We start from the raw sequence: 19,543 nt of genomic DNA, 5'->3' as shown, positions 1-19,543 counted from the left end.
CTTCATGGTCTCTGGTCTGCAATTCTGAAATCCAAAAAGCCCTGACATTTTTTTAATAATTCATTGGTGGGAAAGCCTGACTTAGCTTGCTTCATTGAGACTCAAACCTGCCATGTGATGATGAAGCTCTTTTCCGTCTTTATTTATCTCAAATCACTGGTGTGAATATGTGTAGGATTTTGGTGCGGAGATAATAACATGTTTGAATATGGACCACTGACCCAGACCTCACCGAAGATTTTATGCAGTGTGCGTACTATATTACCTTTATAAAATGCATAAAAAATTTGAATTTGAAGTTCTTTCTGGGCCCAGTAGTTTCTGATAAAGAATTATGGCCTCATAGTAAGAATAACAGATTTCTGATTAGATGTGACAAAATTCTTCAGGGGGATGAAACTCCCTCCCTACCTCTTACTGCAGTGATTACTTTTGCTGCTCGTGATACTGTTTTTATTATTGCTCTAGTTCCAGAAGCAGATATTTATATCTACTTTAGAATGTCCTGGAAACAGTTCTGTAACAGAATAATAGATAATTTACTTGGTTGCTAGATAGTAAAATTATTTTATATTCACAGTGTCCATTATTGCTTGTAAGTGTAGTTCTTACCTATTCAGTGGTGTCATTAGACTGTCGAGTTTAAATTGAGTTTCAAGGATTAAAGGAGTATAAGATCACTAAAAGGTAAATTGATAATTCTTCTAACCAAGCATCTCCTGTATAATTAATAATGAGTAAAATATACATTAATTTTGCTAGCATTGAATTCTAAATATTTAGTATGGCAATTTTTACTGAATACATAATGATAACCTCTTCGGATTTTTCAAGGCCTAGCGCAGATGTCTCCTTAAAAGCTGTTTTGGCTGCCCGGCACCATTTTAAAATCTCTCTGCTGTGACACTAATCATATTTATATTGTACTTCCTTGTTTTCCAAACTTGTTTTACATATATTTGACATTTGGCACTTAGCTTTTGATAAATGATCAGTTAACCTTTTGAATGAGTGAATGAAGCTGAGGAAGTTAAGAATTGTCTAGTCCATCCACAGAAGTATCGTTATATGTGAAACTTTTTTCCTGTTGGGTTTCATTTTGCTACTTGTTTTTATAAAGTGGAACATAATAAGCCTGGAACTCAGTAAGTACTTGATGAATGAAAATTGAATTAATATCTACCTCCTGACATTTAATGGAGCTAGTTTTACTCCTTGAACTTAACGGAATAGACTGAAGTCATTTTTCCATGTGATGATATGCTCTCTCACACTGTGATGGTTCTTTCTCCAGTTATCACTAAGAGATACCCTATGCACACTCTGCTGCAGCGCATTCTGAGAATTTTGTAAGAGAATGTTTTTAAAAGTCAACTGTTTGTACTTGGATACATTATATACTTTTTTGTGTGCTAATAACAGTTGAAGTTTCCCAGCTTATAAGCCCATTTTAGTTCAAAGTTATTTACTGTCTGTTGATAGAGTTCTACCAAATGGAGTAATTAAGAATTTTCTTAGTTGCTGAAGTTTTTTTAAGTCATTAAAAATTCAAGATAATAATTTCAGGGAAATACAAATCAAAACTACAATGAGATAGTACCTCACACCTGTCAGAATGGCTAAAATTAACAACACAGAAAACAACAGGTGTTGGCAAGGATGAGGAGAAAGGGGAGCTCTCTTACACGCTGGTGGGAATGCAAGCTGGTGCAGTCACTCCGGAGAACAGTATGGAGGTTCCTCAGAAAGTTGAAAATAGAGCTACCATACGATCCAGCAATTGCACTACTGGGTATTTACCCCAAAGATACAAATGTAGGGATCCAAAGGGGTACGTGCACCCCGATGTTTATAGCAGCATTACCAACAATAGCCAAATTATGGAAACAGTTCAAGTGTCTATTGACTGATGATGAATGGATAAAGAAGGTGTGGAGTATATATATTTACAATGGAATATTATTACTTAGCCATCAAAAAGAATGCATCTTGCCATTTGCAACAACGTGGATGAGCTAGAGTGTATTATGGGAAGCAAAATGTCAGTCAGAAAAAAGACAAATACCGTAAGATTTCACGCATCTGTGGAATTTAAGAAACAAAACAGGTGAACATGGGGCGGGGGAAAGAGGCAAACCAAGAAACGCTCTTAACTCTATAGAGAACAGACTGATGGTTAGGGGCAGATGGGCTAGATGGGGGATGGGGATTAAGGAGTAAGTGCCCTTGTGCTTGTTGTGATGAGCACGGGGGGATGTATGGAAGTGTTGAATTACTATACTGTATACCTGAAACTAATATTACACTCTTAGCTAGCTGGAATTTAAATAAAAACTTGAAGTAAACAAAAAAGATGATAATTTTGATTGCTGTTTTATGTTATCGGTTATTTTCTTATATTAATGGTAGGAAGATAATGAGATTATTTGGTTGTGTTCAGTAGCATTATAAGTAATGGAAGAAATGATGAGGTTTATACCGACTTAGTGGTTTGGTTCTTTGTCTCTAATAATACGAATAATACATCATTGTTGCTATTTTAACTATCCTTGATCTGTTAAAAACCATCCCTTTAGTAAATCCTCAGTCTTGGCTGTGGCTAAGTGGAAGTTTCAAAAGTCGAGTGGTGGGAGGGCTACCTTCTGTGGACTCCAGAAGAATTTTCTCCCCACTCTGTCATTTCTGTCCGCTACCAGAATATACGAGAACTTTGGGTCTTAAAAGTAAGCCTGTGTAAGTAACAGCGTAAAGGTATTTTGTAACCACAGAGGCAGATGATCTCAGGCACATAGCATGTATTTTCATGTACTTTAAAATCGGTTCTTCTGCTCAAATGGATTAGAGCAAGCAGATACTTGGCTGCACTGGAGTTGAGACCTTCCCCGGACAATGTGAGAAGGATTCTTTCCCATTTGGGAGGACCACGTATTTCCAGCTAGATTGGTTGGTACGATGGTCATTGAAGTTGCTGAGGGGCCCGCAGGAACCCTTCGTAGCAGTTGGTTGAATCAGTTTCCAATTCACTGCTGTGCTGACCTGTGACTTTAGGAAATTCTTATAAATCAAAAGTAGAAGTTCATTAATAGATAATAGAAGTTTAAAATAGAACAATCTCCACTACTTTTCTGAAACAAAAAAAACCTCTTAAGGTACATAAAAATGTAGATAAAGGAACAATACTCAGTTGTGGCTGAAGTAAAGTACAGAAATAGCAATATAATGACAGTACAGAAAACCTAGAAGCTTTTGATATAGTAAGAGTATTCCAGTGGTTAGAAAGGAAGTTTTCTTCAAGTTGTAAAGCCTGAAATTTAGGAAGTAAATTAACATATTTTTAAGGACTAATTGAAGGTTTAACATATTTTATGAGTGAGTACAACAAGGACTTTTTACACATTAATTAATATTGTGGTCATTATAGGTACCTCAGAAAGCTGTGCATGGGGTTACGCCCTCCTTATTGGTTAAGCTGACCACTGCTTTTGCAACCTAATGGTAGCCCTTTGAGGAAAGCTGGAATGTAGATAAAACCTGCAGTTTAATGCCCGTTAAATCAGTAATTTCAACTTTGTTATGGTTGTTCTGATGTTCCTTTTTTTTTTTTTTCCCTGAAGAGGAACTAGGGAAATGTGATTAATAAAATCAACCCACTAGATTTCATTTTGTTTTTGATGGAAATATTTCCTCCTGTAAAATTTAATGGCCATGAATTTGATTGCAGAGTTTATTTACCGTACCCAGACCTGCCCCAAGAGGCAGTTTAAAACAATTCCATTAGAATCCAGTTAACTAATCAAGATGAATGTTGTGGAACATTATAAAAAAGGACTTTTGTGAAAGTCAGCTCACATCTGGCCTGATATTTTGATATTCCTTCTCGTCATCCCCCCAAGAAAAGTCATTAAACATAGTATAATCTTCTTATTGTCTTTGAGGCCAGTGGTTTATCACTAATTGAAGGCTTTTAAAAGTCAAACTCTCTTATTATGAGGTCTTTTGGTCACCATTGCCCCCTTGCCTGGGGGCAGAATGGTCTGACTTTCACCAAAAAGTGCTCTCATATCCAGTAGTTTTATGGTGAGGTATTTGAGTGTTTTTATCTGAATAAGGAAAATTAAGCAATTTCAAAAATACTTTTGCCAGACAGGACCCCTTAAGTCTTAGTACTGTGCGCGCATGGAATTCCTGAATGCATGCATACATCATGTACCAGTAGAGGTATTTGTGAAATGTACTGAAAGCACAGTACTTGGCAGGTGATGTTCTAGATACTGGAGATTCGGCATTTAGAACAGATGAAGTTCCTACCCTCCCACGAGGACAGTCTCTTGGTTATTATATTGGAGAAAGATGACCACAGTGTACTTACATTCTGCTTAGAAGAAGAGAAGGTTGCTGTCTCAGGTCCTACTCCAGCATGTGGCGGAGCTTTGCATTTGCTTTATGACTGAGGGGAAGTTGTGAGTGCCCGAGCTGTCAGTCTCTGTGATTTTCCCCGCTGGCTCATGAGTTCACTCCAACCCGAAGTCCCTCCGTATGTGATTTTCGGTGTCCCTGCTGTTTGTTCCTGGCCTCGCCCGTCTTCCCCAAGGACTCCGTGCAGTCTCCGTCTCTTGATGTGCATGGCTGAGTGGGTGTGTGCGTGTGCTCTGCTAGATTTCTTGTCCCAGTGAGATTTTAAACTCCTTCAGGGAGATCATGGTCAGGGACTTTGGTTTCATGCAGTGCTTTAGATGTAGTAGCATTTATTAGTATTTGTTGACGTCAAGCTACTTTCCTAAAATTGCTTAAATCATAGCAGTTTCTTTAAAAAGTATTCTACATTGAATTTTTTTTAATGCCTTGCATTTCTTTAAGGTTTGTCTTTCATGGTTAGTCAAACCACTTGGTGCATCAAAACCTTTACTTTAAAAAAATTGCATAGATGATGCTAATATGAAACTTCTTGCTAGGACTCCTTTTATGCTCATTAAGCATGGTTTTTCATGTTCACAAGTGCCATAGCCTTTGGGGGGGGGGGATCACCCTTTCTAGTCAGGCACAGTAATACTGCATTCGTATGGCCATGTCTGACATTCACCTGTTTCTGATTGGAGATGGTATCAGGCATTGTTTTTCTTTGTTACAACTCTCTTCCTCCCACCTTTCCTTCCCCAGAAAGTTTAAGCTAGATTTAATCATTTCCATTATGATTTTTGTTTTTCTCCTGTTTGATTGATTACTATCACAATAGACAGGGCAGTAGTCATGGGAAGTTCCATTTTGTCAGAGCCCGGGGTTGTTCCTTGTGAAAGCCTGCAGTTCAGGGAAGCTTTCAGCCGCATGGCCTTCCCGCTAAGCAGCGTTGCTTCCTTTGGGATAAGCTTTGACCTTGGGGGGTGAGGCATCGTGCTGGGAGAGATGTGTATCGACAGCAAAAAAGTAAAAAGCAGTCACGGTATTTTATGGAAGTAGGATGACAGAATGAACTATTCCTATTTTAGTAGTTATAAATTCTGTTCAACTTTTATTTCTCCCTAACTTGTGGGTCTTGGCGACCTTTTAGGTTAAGTCTGAAGGATTCTATATACAGAATTTTAATTTTTAATGAATTAAATGAAGTGGACCACACAAGAACAAATATAATTATCAAGTAATTAGTTGAGAACCCCTTAAAAGAGGGTAGTTCTCATTTTAGACTTCTGTTTGAAAATGGCAAACTTAAAAAAATCTTTTATACTAAATATGCTTTGTAGATTTTAGTAATCTTTTGAATAAAAGAGGTGATAGACAAATGGATGTTATTTTAAGGACCTGAATTATTTTCTTGTATTTTGATAGTGCTAATATAAAAATATTCATTAATATCTTTACATCCCAGACAGATTTTTCCTTTACAGGCCTAAATTTTTCCTACTTTATTTTCTTCCATTATATACTTGTTGATGATGCATATTGCAGTTATTTTTCAATACTTCTGATAGGAACAAGGATTTTTAAATTTTATTTAAGAAAATCTGGTGTAAAATAACTCTTAGTTGACGTGGTGAGAATGTGCATGTGCTAACCTTTTGATCAACACCGGTAGGTTTTGGGTCCTGCTCCCAGGTGGTGTTCGTTCCTGGACAACTTGACAGAAGAATTAGAAGAGAATCCTGAAAGCACGGTTTACGATGATTACAAATTTGTCACCAAGAAAGACCTTGAAAATTTAGGTAAAAAAATTATGATAAAATTTTTAAAAAATTATTTGGGGGTTAAGTTTTGAATGTAAGAGGTAGTAGAGTCACATTTATCTGATTTTCCAAATCTTCTCTTTCTGCCAAATCAGATATTAAACTTGCTATGTATATTGTCAAGTTTGTAATCTCTGCTGAGAGAAAGGTTGAGATAAACTCAACCTACTGAGGCTTTTTTGTATTTTAAATGAGGAATAATTTTCTTTAGCATACTAGCTATGTATAGAAAAAATGTCAAGAAAGTGGTGATTTTCTTCAAGTACTGTTTGAGTATAAGGTTTTGAAAATATCTCAGAGACTGCACATAAATGCTTCTGGCTCCCTTTTAAGTTTGCTTGTAGAAGACCCCATCCAAAACTTGGGAACCCGATTGAATCCTCAGATATGTAGAACCTTATAGTTACTTTAGGCTTAAAGGTCACAGACCAAGAAATGCCTTTTACCAGCAGCCAACATTGTGGGGCTTATCATGTGCCAGGTAATATTCTGAATGTTTACATACAACTCTTTTTTTTTTTTTTTTTTAATTTTATTTATTTATTTGAGAGAGAGAATGAGATACAGAGAGCATGAGAGGGGGGAGGGTCAGAGGGAGAAGCAGACTCCCTGCTGAGCAGGGAGCCCGATGTGGGACTCGATCCCGGGACTCCAGGATCATGACCTGAGCCGAAGGCAGTCGCTTAACCAACTGAGCCACCCAGGCGCCCCAATTTACATACAACTCTTAATCCTCCCCACTCCATGGAGTGGATATGGTTATGATGCCATTTTATAGATAAGAGACTGAGGCACTAGAAGGTGAAACTGACTTGCCAAAGGCTTCAGTCATGAACACGAGGGTTGGGGTTTACGCCTAGAGCGGATGCGCTTCACCTCAGCCACACCAACCCGTCGGAAGAGTGCGTGTGTCTCAGGTGACAGGTCCTACTTCATAGGATAAGGAGGGCAGATTTTACTGATCTAGTTCTGTCATTGGAGAAAGGCTGCACAGAAAGTGATGGCGAGTGGGCAAACCTCGAGGACCCTTCTCCACAAGTCTCGGCAACTTAGTTGTCTGTGGGACAGGTAGATGCACAGCAGCAGTTAAATGTTACAAGAAAATAGAATCATGTCATAAATAAACTGAGAGGTTTTTGAACTTTATTTCATAGCACAATTAATCTAGGCAGAATTCATTTTCTACCACTTACCACCAAAACAACTCTTCACATTTTAATGCTTAAAGAGAAGGGGCTTGTAGTCAGCCTTTTAAAAATGATGCCGGGATAAAATACGGTAAAGTAGGATCTTCCTACTGATGCGCCTTCCTGAATATCTCCAGTGTAACTTTTACACTATGCTGTGTCATACTCACCTCCATTCTTAAATCGGACGGAAAAAGTCATTGCTATTTTGCAAAGTTTTTAAAAATACTGTGTTTAGTTCATTTTGGGTGCTTGTTTAGTCTCTTTTACTGTGTTCATTTTGGGTGCTTGTTTAGTCTCTTTTACTGTGTTTATTTTGGGTGAGGAAGGCAGTTATAAAGCATGGTATTTCCCGAAACATGTTTCATGGAATATGACTTGTGCTGGGATGTTGGACGGACTGCACCGTGGCACACCAGGGGCATCAGAGGGAGGCTGACGGGTGCGTGTCCCGCATCTTCTGCTTAGTATCTGCGTGACTTGGCCAGTTTACTGAACCTCATCAAGCCTTGGTTTTCTCATCTGTAAAATGAGAATAATGGAAAGAACGTACCCTTCTTACATTATTGTAATAGCATGCTTTGTGTTTGGAAATTATGGGAGATAATTCCCCACCACCACCACCACCGCTGTTCCTACCTGGTGGTATAAAGTTGGCAAGTCACTGTTGATGCCGGGATTATTCTTCAATTTGAACTGGTTCACAGAATCCAAAAACCTGAGAACCACTAGCATAAAGAATCCTTCTTTGCCAGTCTTTCATAGTTCACAAAGACTTTTTCATCATTTTTGTGCTTAATGACATTTAAAATAAATAAGGGTGACACTGCTTAAAGTGGATTAAATTTCCTCCATAGTTTGTGAAGATTAGTGGTTCTCATACTTACAGTTTTACTCCAAAGTGAAATCTTATAATCAAATCAGAAGTGAAATCTTATTATAAGCTTACTATAATATAAGAAAAAATGGTTTAATTTTCATTAAGATTTCATAAGGATCTACCTTCTTCTGATTAACTCCCTCCAGGGCTCACGCATCTCATCGGATCACCTTTCCTCCGGGCATATATGCATGGATTTTTCATGGATATAAGACTCTATCACAAGGTAAATAGACTACACTTATTTTAGGTGATTAATGGGCCATTTCTTCTCTATTTACTTGTATTTTGCAGAACATGCTTATGATTTGTAAGAGAGCTGCCTGTTCTTTGGCAGAATAGTCATGGTGTTGATGAAACATGCTATTAAATATGACTTTTATTTTTGAACTTTTTTTTCCACTATGAAAAGGTGAAATTGATGGTAAATCCATTTGCTTATGAAGAATACAGGAAAGATAAGATCCGACAGAAAATAGAAGAAACCCGCGCACAGAGAGTCCAATTAAAGGTAGATATTGCGTTCTACTCACTATTGAGTTTACCAGAAAAGTACTACATTTTCATTTTGTGTGTTATTCCAAAGAAACCTGCCATCTATTTCTTTGTTTTCCCTTTTTTTTTTTTTAAGATTTTATTTATTTATTTGAGAGAGAGAGAAAGCACGAGCAGGGGGAGGGGCAGGGGGAGGGGCAGGGGGAGAAGCAGGCTCCCCGCTGAGCAGGGAGCCCGATGTGGGACTCGATCCCAGGACCCTGGGATCACGACCTGAGCCGAAGGCAGACACTTAACCGACTGAGCCACCCAGGCGCCCTCGTTTTCCCATTTTTAGTTTTACATCTTTTCCTAATAGTTTTGATCTATTTTATTGGTCATAAGGGCGATACTCTTTACAGTTTGAACATGATGGATTCTATGGCAGTGATATTATGGGAAATAATGCCAGAGGGACTGATATCATCAGCCCTTCTAAGAAAATGTGACGGAATTCTCAGATGGGTTTTCAGTGTTTGGAGTGTTGAGGCTTTGATAATCCCCATTTCTTTCTGACATTTGGCAGTATCTGAGGCTATCTGCTTGGGTCATGGTCATCAGACTACATCAGGGTCCAGAAGGAATCAGATCACCTAGTTCTATTAATAGAATTTAATGTAAAGAACGTTAGAGAACTGAGGCAAAAACCATAAGGATAGCGCCTTAGGCGTGGCCGCAGGAAGCAGCCTCGGGGCTGGATGGTGGGGGGGAGGCGGCGCTGCTGGGGCCCCGGCCTGTGAGCCTCTGGTGCTGGCGCTCTCTGCTCCTGAGAGTGTCAGAAAGCCGCCCGCTGCAGTCCCGCACTCTGCTGGAACTACCTGCTCGCTGCCAGGGTGAAGGACTGTTGTCTCGCGCTGCCCGCCCGATAGCAGGCAGACAGGGAAGCCAAGTCCCCTCTGCCTCCCGGTCTCCCTGGCAGCCCCACTGGGTTACGGTTCACCACCAGGTGACACACTCATTTCTAACTGGACATTGGCAATAAATAAATACACACATACATAAATACATACACATATATACGTAAGTATACATCTGTACACACACACTCAGTACCAAAGACTGTTTCCCTTTTTGCAGATTATTTGTGAAGTTTTCTAGGAGTGTTGAATGTGTGTGTGTTGGTAAGGGGGAGACTAGGACGTGTAGAGTACTTTTGTCCCATTCTTTGCATTACTTGTCTAAGTTGTATTTTACAATGGAACATAAAGCACTAAGTGGAAAAGGACAATAAAGAGCTCACAACTTTTTCCTGAGCGTTGTCAGACTCACATCTAGAATTCCCCTTAGAAATTTGCTGTTTCAGGAGCAGCGAATAGTGCATTTAGCATTATTAGTAGCGTTTCAGGGGTTCCCTGAACCCCAGCCAGAAGCTGCAATAGCAGGCCTGCTGGCCCCCAGTTCATCAGCGAGGGGCCTGGCCCTCTGAGGCTGACCTCGGCCAAACACAGCTTCTCCCAGCTCGCTCCTCAGTACTCCAGGAAGGAGACCGGGTGAGGGCAAGTACTCCCAGCTGATAACATCACGTGTGTCCACATTATTTCGTCCTCTGGGGTTAGTGAAATTTTAAAAATAAGAATTGGAGGGGTGCCTGAGTGGCTCAGTTAGTTAAGTTTCTGACTCTTGATCTCAGCTTGGGTCCTGATCTCAGGGTCGTGAGTTCGGGCGCCACATTGGGCTCCACGCTGGGCATGGGACCCACTTAAAAAATAAATAAGGAAAAAATAAATAAATAAATAAGAAATTTCCTGTTTGTGAAATTATACTCCTTACAAAACTATCAACTTTTAAAGCTAAAATGTAGGTATTTAATACACCTTTTTTTTCTTCTGCTAGAAATTGCCCAAAGTTAACAAAGAACTAGCACTTAAATTAATTGAGGAAGAGGAGGAAAGGCAAAAATCTACCTGGAAAAAGAAAGTTAAGGTAAGATTTTATAAGGCAGTGAAGACGTTGATAAATTGTTTCTGTATTTTCTTAGTAGTAACTTTTAATTATCTTTTTTCTTTCTTCTTGAAAAATACATGTAGCTTTTTTCGCCCCTGCTTATGGGATAGTGTATGCTCAATATGGGAAGTTTGGAAAAATAGAAAAGAACATAAAGAGTGTCACTTGTATAATTCTACCTAGAGAAAGGCATCATTAATATGTTAGTGAATTTCCTTCCTGTCTTATTTCTCTTAAAATTATAAGCTGTAATAGTGAGATAATATTGTATATATAAGATGTTTATCTTGGTTGCATAAAATAACACAAATGGTTTCCCATTTCATTAAAAATTCTTCATACTTTTGAGAGCTGCATATACTCTTAAGGATGTATAATTTATTTAATCCTTTTATTGTTAAATATTTAAATTTTTTATTGTTTTTCTTTGTTCTGACTAGATCTGTTTATAATTCCAGAATTAATTTTTATTTAGACTTGGCGTTATCAGGAGTATGCACGCTTATGTGTAACTGCTTCTTACCTTCCTTTACTAATGTGAAAATGGATGAGGATCAGTCATGAAATAAATAAGGGTTAGTGTTTCATGTCGCTGATATTATCAAGAAGGGGGAGATTTTTCTAGTTTTCCCACATATGTGAGGACTTATCATCATCTGCTTAGACGAGCAGGCAGGCAGATCACTCAAGCTTGGCTCTTTGCTAGAATGAGTTATAAAGATCCGATCTCTGAGGAGCCCGCGGGCCCCAGCTCTGCGTGAAGGACCTGACCTTGGAACTTCGGGCCAGCTGTGTTATGCTCGCAGGAGATTTTTGTTTGTTTGTTTATTCTTCTCTGTTCTCTTGCTGGTTTCTAACCAGGTAAGTGAACGGGAGACAAGCCAGCTCTTTGTGTGTTTTTGTTCCACCACTCCCTTCCCTGACGCCAGTGGACTTCAGCTGAAGGCTCTTGTTTCTCACTAGCTTCTTGCTCCATGATCCCGGGCTTTACTGGGGCAGAGTTTTTTCTTCTATCACATGCAAAGATAGGACCAGAGAGAGGGTGTTCTTGGAGTGCTGTGATTTCTAAGTGGAGTACACACCACTCACTTCCTCTCCTCTGCCTCTTCGTCCCGGTGGCATCTTCCCATCCTGGTCTAGTAGGTTTTTTAAATATGTTATTTAAATCTTGATTTTTAGAAGCCTCTCTTAAGTAAATCCATAGATGACTTTTTTGTTTCCGTTTTCCTTATGTGACTAATACACCAACATTGAAACAATTACTTAAACTTACTATATACATTTATATCCACATGCTGGGTCTATGGCCCCTCCTAATTAATTCACATCAGGGCATTAAGTGTGTGCGTGGATCTTAAAGTGCTTGAAATAGAAGTGCCTCCTGCTGTGTTGACTCCCTCAGAGTATTCACCTTGATTTTCTTGTTAGCCCAGCCTGAGGATGATTTAGGGAGGTAACTTTTCAACTTCATAATGTCGTTTTACAAGCTAAATGGAAGTGATCTTTGGATTACGTGCCCTAAAGCTTCAGGAGGAAGAGTGTGGGCCTGCTGTAGGATGCAGATGTATGCGTTCCTATCTGTGTTTTATGCTTATTAGTCCTTATCTATAATGATACATATCTTAATATTACAGAGAGTAGGACACTTCGATTGTAACTGCAGTGCTTGTGCAGTGTGGCATAGTCAGTCTAGGAGCCTTTTAAAAGGCCGTGATGGTTATGAAGATGTGGGAAAAGTATCCTGTCCTCGCCTCCCACCCCCTTTCTTTTGCAGACTTTCACTGGGGTTGGGGACAGCCAGAGAAGGTTTCTAACACAGATGGTCCTCCCTGTACATGGGTGCAGGCTAGTAAAAATGACTGTGTGAGCTGAAAACACATAAAGTGATCTTATTAGTCGTGATTTTGTGCATTTGAAAATTTTTGTCAGAATGCTGATAGGGTTGTCCTGTAAAGAATCCTCCCTCGGACTACGTCCTGCTCCTAACCTGCAGTACCAGGAGGAGCACCCTTCAAAATTCTTATCTTCTTTCATCAAACAGTGTTGTCTCTCTAGCTCCTGGAAGCTGGAAGTGCTATTTTTGTAAAAGCTACGTCCCCTGAGAAAATTCTGCTACAAACTGGTATTTGTAAAATGTGCCCCTGATTTGCTTTTCGGTGGCTTGCTGACCCAATTCCAGGCCTGTCATCAGAGCTCGGTTTCTTTCCGGAAATACTTAAAAAGTTTTTTAGAAATCTCAGGCTGTTATTAGACAAAGTTTATATGATTTGATGTTTAAAGTGGTTATCTAATTAAAATGAAGACCTTAAAAACCACTCATGAATTAAGGAAAGAACCCCTCATAATGTAAAGAATACTTGAAAGAATTGTTCCATCTATCAGCAGTTCGTTAGTCTTGCCTTTGAACTCAGTTCTGCAAACCCTCAAGAGCTTTCATAGCTCTGATGACTTCTGATGTGAAAGCCAGTATGGTTTAGTTCTGCTTTGGCCCCAGCTGGAATTTCTTGGAGGCAGACAGTGAAATCTGTTCCCGAATCTTGCTGCCACTGATAACATCGTTGAAGTGTAATAAGGTGTGTTCTGTTCAGTACCGATGCTGGGCCTGCAGTGCGAACGGACCCACTCTCTAATGTCAAGAAGCATTATCTGGACCTTATCCAAACTTAGACATTTGGTGGTATTCATTCATTTTTGCACCGAATCCGTATTGTGCCCCCTGTGCGCACAGGCATCTTGGAGAGGCATGGCACACTGGTGATTCATTGGATTTGAAAGGGTTTGAGCCATTTTTCTTACAAGTGTCATTTCCTGGCTGTTGGCCTCTTCTACCAGTTTTTCACTGTTGCCTTGGAGTCTTGGATAGACTCTTGGATTCTGCGGCAGCTCAGTCGTGTGTGGTCCTGCACGACATCTCCAGGCCGAGCATACTCTCACCTGGGCCGTGCACGGGAGAGGTGTCTTAGCCTGCGGGTTTATTGGATACCATTAAGAGTATATTTTAAAGTAATAATTCATCTCTCTAGGGAAAAGATAGAGCCATGCATAGACACTGGGTTGGATCAGATCAGTTTTAACATGCCAGATATTTTTTTTAATGTTTTTTAGTACCAATTAAAGATTGTTTTTGGCTTTTATTACAGTTTTAAACACGTGGTTTTAAAAACGAAATTTTTTTCCAGGGTTTGTTAGGAACGTTGGCTGTCCCTCTGTCCTTCTCTTCCCCCCCACGTTCTCCCCCGTTTGCATCTGTCTGGAGACAAACACTTTGGCACTTTTAGTGGATTACTTTGGTGTAAAGCTCCAAGTCTCTTAATATTGCCCCTAATGCTCCTTCTTGGCTTTTAAATGTCAGGCCAGTTATCTTTCATCTTTTGATGACCTTCCTTCCTGGTAAGTTCTGCTGCAGCTTAGGACAGTCAGCACTCAGCACTTAGCTTGTTGGGACTGTGCGCGTGCTCTTCCCATACCAGGCGGAGTCAGGTGGCCATCTGGGATTATGTATCCCCCGTCCAGCCTCCGTCTTCCATGGATTTAGTGGTTGGCTTTTTCTTTGTTTTCTATACAGTGATCACTGGTTAGCGCTCAATCCTTTGCTGGTTGTCTAAGTCTCATCTCCAAGATGTTTACATGAATATCGGTTGTTACATTAACTTTTCTTTTCCTGACAGAGTCTCTTCTGATGTGTCGGCCTCTCTCCATTCTGGACTAGCCACCTCCGAGTGCTGGTCCACAGTCAGCATCCTGGGGATGCACCCCACCTACGCCCTGTGTGGGATGCAGAATTAAAAAGACCTTTAGTTTTCTGAAGGAATATGTTTCCAACCCAGACAAGCAGGCAGTCAGTGTAAGGGTATAGTGAAGAGATTTTCAAACATGTAGGTTCTCAGCAACAACCACACATTACATTTATGTGCTTATTTTCCTCAGGAAGTTCCTTAGGATTTTCTCCTCCAAAATAAGAGAGTAAGGCAAGGAAGAGGAGGAGTGCAAGGAAGCCCCCCACAGATGGCTGTGGGCTGGTCTTCCCTTCATTAATCCAGCCCGCAGTACCGGCCACCATGTAGGCCCGTTCAATCCAGAAACTTAGGCTCTTCCGTGCTAGGGGATTTTCTTGGGGGAAAAAAATGTTTAAGTAGTTTTCCCCTGCTGTGATCTCAGGTGATTTGTTTATATTTAAGAGTGAAAGACCTACAAAAGCTTAGTGGAAACTCTGAGGTGGGGAGACAGGACTCACCACTCACTATGTGGTGACCCAGCCAACTGTTTATTTGGGGAAGCTCCAAATAGCAGTATCTCTTTGACCTTTCTCTTAGCTGGTCAGATTCTCCTGTTTGGTGGGTGATGGCCTGGCTCCCAGCATTCTGAGAACCTTCGTCAGGAGGGCTTGGGGTGTGGGGGGCGGGGCGGCATTGCAGCCCCTTTGTGCCACATGCTTCCCTAGCCCTCAGGGAGCTGCTGCCCCCGCAGGCACCCCTTCCCCTCCAGGGACGGCGCCTCTCCGGGGACAGGGAGGGATTGAGGCCTGCCTTTCTTCTTTCCAGAATCACTGCTCCTGTTTCTTTCTTGTCCTCCTTATCCTTAAGGGTCGTGTCTTTTTTAAGCCCATTTTCTATTGCTTTCCTGGGGTTTTAGCAGAGATTAGAAGGAGATGCTTATGTTCAGACTGCCATCTTTACCCAGAAGTCTGCAGCACAGACATCATAGTGTTAATTTCATAGGCAGCACTGAAGGAATGGACTTGTTTCACATGTTAAGCATTCCTCGTATGTTACTATGTTGGGACAAAATATTCATAGTAAGCATCCTCCTCAAATCTACAGATAATACTTCTTTGAAGTAGGGCTGTGGTAGGAATAGTGCTTTGAGATGTTTTTCAAATTTGAATGGCAGGTGTTTAGCATATGTTCATGTGTATTTCTAGGGTAGAGAGCTAGCCAGACACTTATAAACTGCTGTGGAGCATCACTGACTACATCTGATCCTTCTCCTTTTTTTAAGTTAGCTGTGAAAACAAACAATTAGACTAGGAAAAATCTCCAAGGGAAGTATTTTTATAGCTAGGTCAGAAGAGTTATTATTTTATAGTTGTTCATCCAAAACATATTTGTCTTTAGGCAATACAATTGATTTGTTTAAAATTAAGAAAAAAACTTAAGAATACTAGCAGCATATTTTTTGTAACGTGTTTCTCTATTACTAAATGTGATTATTTAATGAATACACTAAGAATTTATACAATTTAGTCTCCTTCTCTCACTTGAGACCTGGCGTGTTGTTCCCAGGCATCTAATAGTGTTCATCAGAATCCAGATGGCCTTCTCCCTAAAGATTTAATTTCTTTAAAGCAGTTTTAGGTTCACAGCAGAACTTAGGGGAAGTCACAGTTCTCTCCCGTGTGCCCCCTGCGCCCACACACGCACAGCCTATCCCACTGTCCACATCCCCCACCAGACAGACATTGGTTAACTTGGTGCATTTATGTGGACACATCATCATCGCCCAGAGTCCTCACCCAGAGTCCGTAGTTTACATTAGGCTTGGTGTTGTATGTTCTGTAGGTTTGGACAAATGTATAATGACATGTATCCACCATTAGAATATCATACAGTATTTTCACTGCCCTAAAAATCGTCTGTGCTCTGCCTGTTCATCCTTCCCTCACCCTGGCCCTTGACAACCACTGATCTTTGTACTCTCTCCGTAGTGTTACCTTTTCCAGAATGCCATAGAGCTGGGATCGTACATATGAAGTCTTTTCAGATTGGCTTCTCTCACTTAGTAACATGCAGTTAAGGTTCCTCCATGTCTTTCCATGACTTCCTGGCTCATTTCTTTCTAGTGCAGAATCCTCTAGAGTTGTCTGAACATTGCCATGGCTTCTCTGTGCCCTTGCTGGAGGTCATCTTGGCTTTTTGGAACTTCTCATCCTTTGCTCCACCCTCTGCCTCTTTTTCTGATGCTCTTCAGTGATGGGGCCCAACTCCTGGTAGCACCAACTGTCCAGTCACTTAAGCTGGACCTCGCATTCTGCTTCTCACTGCCCCCTCCTGCCAGCTCCTCTGTCGCTGCATCCGTCAGTTCTAACGTGGAGGTGTTCCCGCCCTGAGTCAGGCTCGGGCTCTTCTCCTGGTTTCCTGCTGCGGCCCTGGAGTCTTCCTCGTGCCTGTTGCTCCCTCGGCGGTCCCTCAGCTACCATGCTGCTGAGGACTCGCACAGCAGAGTTCTTGTCATCCGAGAGCCCTGGAGCACACCTCGAGCTGTCCCTTGTCCCCTCCTCCTCCTCCTTCTCTCCCCTAGGAGTTGCCCCTCCCTCACCTGCAGCATAAAGGGCCCGGTGTTACGGCGTTGGTTTCCTTTACAGTCGGGCCTGATCAAAAAATGCTTTTTCCGATTTTGTCACTCTTGTGTCATCAGACTGTTCGCCACTCCTCAGTGGGCTGGAAATGCTCTTCAGCTTTCTGTCTGTTGAAAACTATTCATCTGTCCTCCAAATGCCGCATCCGCCAGTGAGCCCTTCTGACCTGTCTCTTGTTGGAGTTACTTTTTACCTTTGCTCTTAGAGCAGTTTCAGCTTTGCTTAGCATCCTTGGAGCCTCCAGGCTTTTGTTTCAGTTTTTGGTTTTTTCTTTCTTTCTTTCTTTCTTTTTTTTTTAAAGATTTTATTTATTTGACAGAGAGAGACACAGTGAGAGAGGGAACAGAAGCAGGGGGAGTGGGAGAAGAAGAAGCAGCCTTACCGCTGAGCAGGGAGCCCGATGCGGGGCTCGATCCCAGGACCCTGGGACCATGACCTGAGCCGAAGGCAGACGCTTAACGACTGAGCCACCCAGGCGCCCCTCAGTTTTTGTTTTTTTCTTTCTCATTAGATTTGGAGCTAGCACCTTGGGATCAGGAGCTAGATCTTATCTTTGTTTCTTCCTCGAACCTAAATCTGTCTTAGAAATGATATTTAATCAGGGAAGGCTTGTTCAGTGTATCTTAAATATATATTCAGTATGTCATAGAATTTTAGGTTAAGGGTTCATCGATTTTAGGTACATACCAGTAACAAACAGCCCAAGTTCCTTAATGTCTGATGACTTAATCAAACTTTTGTGTAGCTATATTCCAAGTACCACACTCAGAACTCCACTGCTTACAAACAACCACAAACAGGTTAGCCTCTCCAGCCCGCGTTCAGGCTGTTTAATTTACAAACCCTGTGAAGTAGGTTGATTTATCTGGTTTCCAAGCCTGTAGCAAATAAGAAACCGTAGGAGAGCCCTGAGCGTAGAAGATTGTCATCTGTTTATGGGAACAGCTAAGTTTACGATACACTCTAGAAAACTTTCTCTTCAAAATGGTACAATTAAAAAGGAACTTAGTGTCAGCCCTGACCTATTCAAATGGGTCTCATTATCAGTTTTATTGTGTCAGAAAGTTTACGCTGTATCCTTTGTGAACAATTAAATGGCCGATGGAAAAAAATTGATGAGGCCATCCTATAAGAGATGGAAGCTTCCCTTATGTTTCCAAATAACTCAGAGTCAGGAAGCTTCCATCAGCAGCCCCCCCGCCATGTTAATTCTTGCCTTATTATTGTTCTATATTTCCTTTCCCAGTTTTGGAATATGAACTTGGAAAACTCACTAATTTTATTTATTTAAGCTATGCTTAAAAAGCCATGTTTTAAAAATATATATTTCCTTGAAAAGTATTTTTTCATAAGAAATGTTAATTGGAGAAAATTCTTTCCAATGTATGAAGCATAAAGGTAAGCCAGAAAGGTTCAGTCTTCGCTCATTATGTGTAATGGTCAAGTAATACATATTGTCTGTGAAATATATTAATAGAAAATGTTTGCAAGTAGGAGATAAAACCCAAGGGCAGTTAGAAAGTTCTGGAAACTAGTTCTAAAGAAGTTTCCTAATAATTTAATGTTATGCCTTATACAGCTTATTAATTTATAATTGACCGAAATATTTTTAGGCCATCTTTCTGGTCAGATTTTATTCATACTAACTTTAAATTCCTACATTCTTTTTGTCATAGAGCCTTCCTAATATTCTCACTGATGATCGATTTAAAGTTATGTTTGAGAACCCTGACTTCCAAGTAGACGAAGAGAGTGAAGAATTTAGGCTTTTGAATCCACTTGTTTCGAAAATAAGTGAAAAAAGGAAGAAGAAACTAAGACTCTTAGAGCAACAAGAGCTTCGTGAAAAAGTAACGTACTCCTTATCATTTTATATCTGCTTCTGTTTCTTGAATGTGAAGTTTTCTGTGTAAGTTAGAAGAGCCTTTGAGGCACTTGAGGTGTAATTTGTTCGAACTTCAGCTTGGAAGTAGATCTTAATTCAAGGCGTTTTCCCCCGATGCGTGCGATGTCACGTACTCCATGGATGACAGTTAGTTAGGAGAGAATAACAGGTCGGTGTTTGGTGAGGGAAAGGAGCTGCTTCTTACTATTTTTATTTTCAGGAAGAGGAGGAAGAACCGGAAGGAAAACCAAGTGATGCAGAAAGTTCTGAGAGTTCAGATGATGAGAAGGACTGGGTTGAAGAGGTCAGGAAGCAGCGCAGACTGCTCCAGCAGGAGGAAAAGGTGAAGCGGCAGGAGCGGCTCAGGGAGGACCAGCAGACAGTCCTCAAGCCCCAGTTTTATGAGATCAAAGCAGGCGAGGAATTCAGGAGCTTCAAAGATTCTGCCACCAAGCAGAAGGTGCTGAAGTGAGTAACCCTGCTCTCAGTGATGCTTCGCCGGGCTGCCGGGGCCTCGCTCTTCCTCACGGCCACGTGGCCCCG

The 19,543-nt window shown here is 40.8% G+C and overlaps 1 protein-coding gene across 3 annotated transcripts in view; it reads left to right on the top strand.

Annotated features, from left to right (window-relative positions):
- NOL10 (nucleolar protein 10) overlaps positions 1 to 19,543 on the top strand; it is an 83,275-nt gene that overhangs the window by 50,791 nt on the left and 12,941 nt on the right. For all 3 annotated transcript variants that reach the window (XM_036097561.2, XM_036097559.2, XM_078055970.1), the window contains 6 exons: positions 6,068 to 6,194; positions 8,429 to 8,508; positions 8,695 to 8,793; positions 10,650 to 10,739; positions 18,792 to 18,965; positions 19,221 to 19,468. In XM_036097561.2, coding sequence (XP_035953454.1) covers positions 6,068 to 6,194; positions 8,429 to 8,508; positions 8,695 to 8,793; positions 10,650 to 10,739; positions 18,792 to 18,965; positions 19,221 to 19,468 — 818 coding nt within the window. The remainder of the gene's footprint in view (positions 1 to 6,067; positions 6,195 to 8,428; positions 8,509 to 8,694; positions 8,794 to 10,649; positions 10,740 to 18,791; positions 18,966 to 19,220; positions 19,469 to 19,543) is intronic.

Source organism: Halichoerus grypus, chromosome 10, assembly GCF_964656455.1.
Source record: "Halichoerus grypus chromosome 10, mHalGry1.hap1.1, whole genome shotgun sequence".
NCBI lineage: Eukaryota > Metazoa > Chordata > Mammalia > Carnivora > Phocidae > Halichoerus > Halichoerus grypus.
Note: the sequence above shows the minus strand (reverse complement) of the source record. Positions and strands in the feature narration are given on the sequence as shown.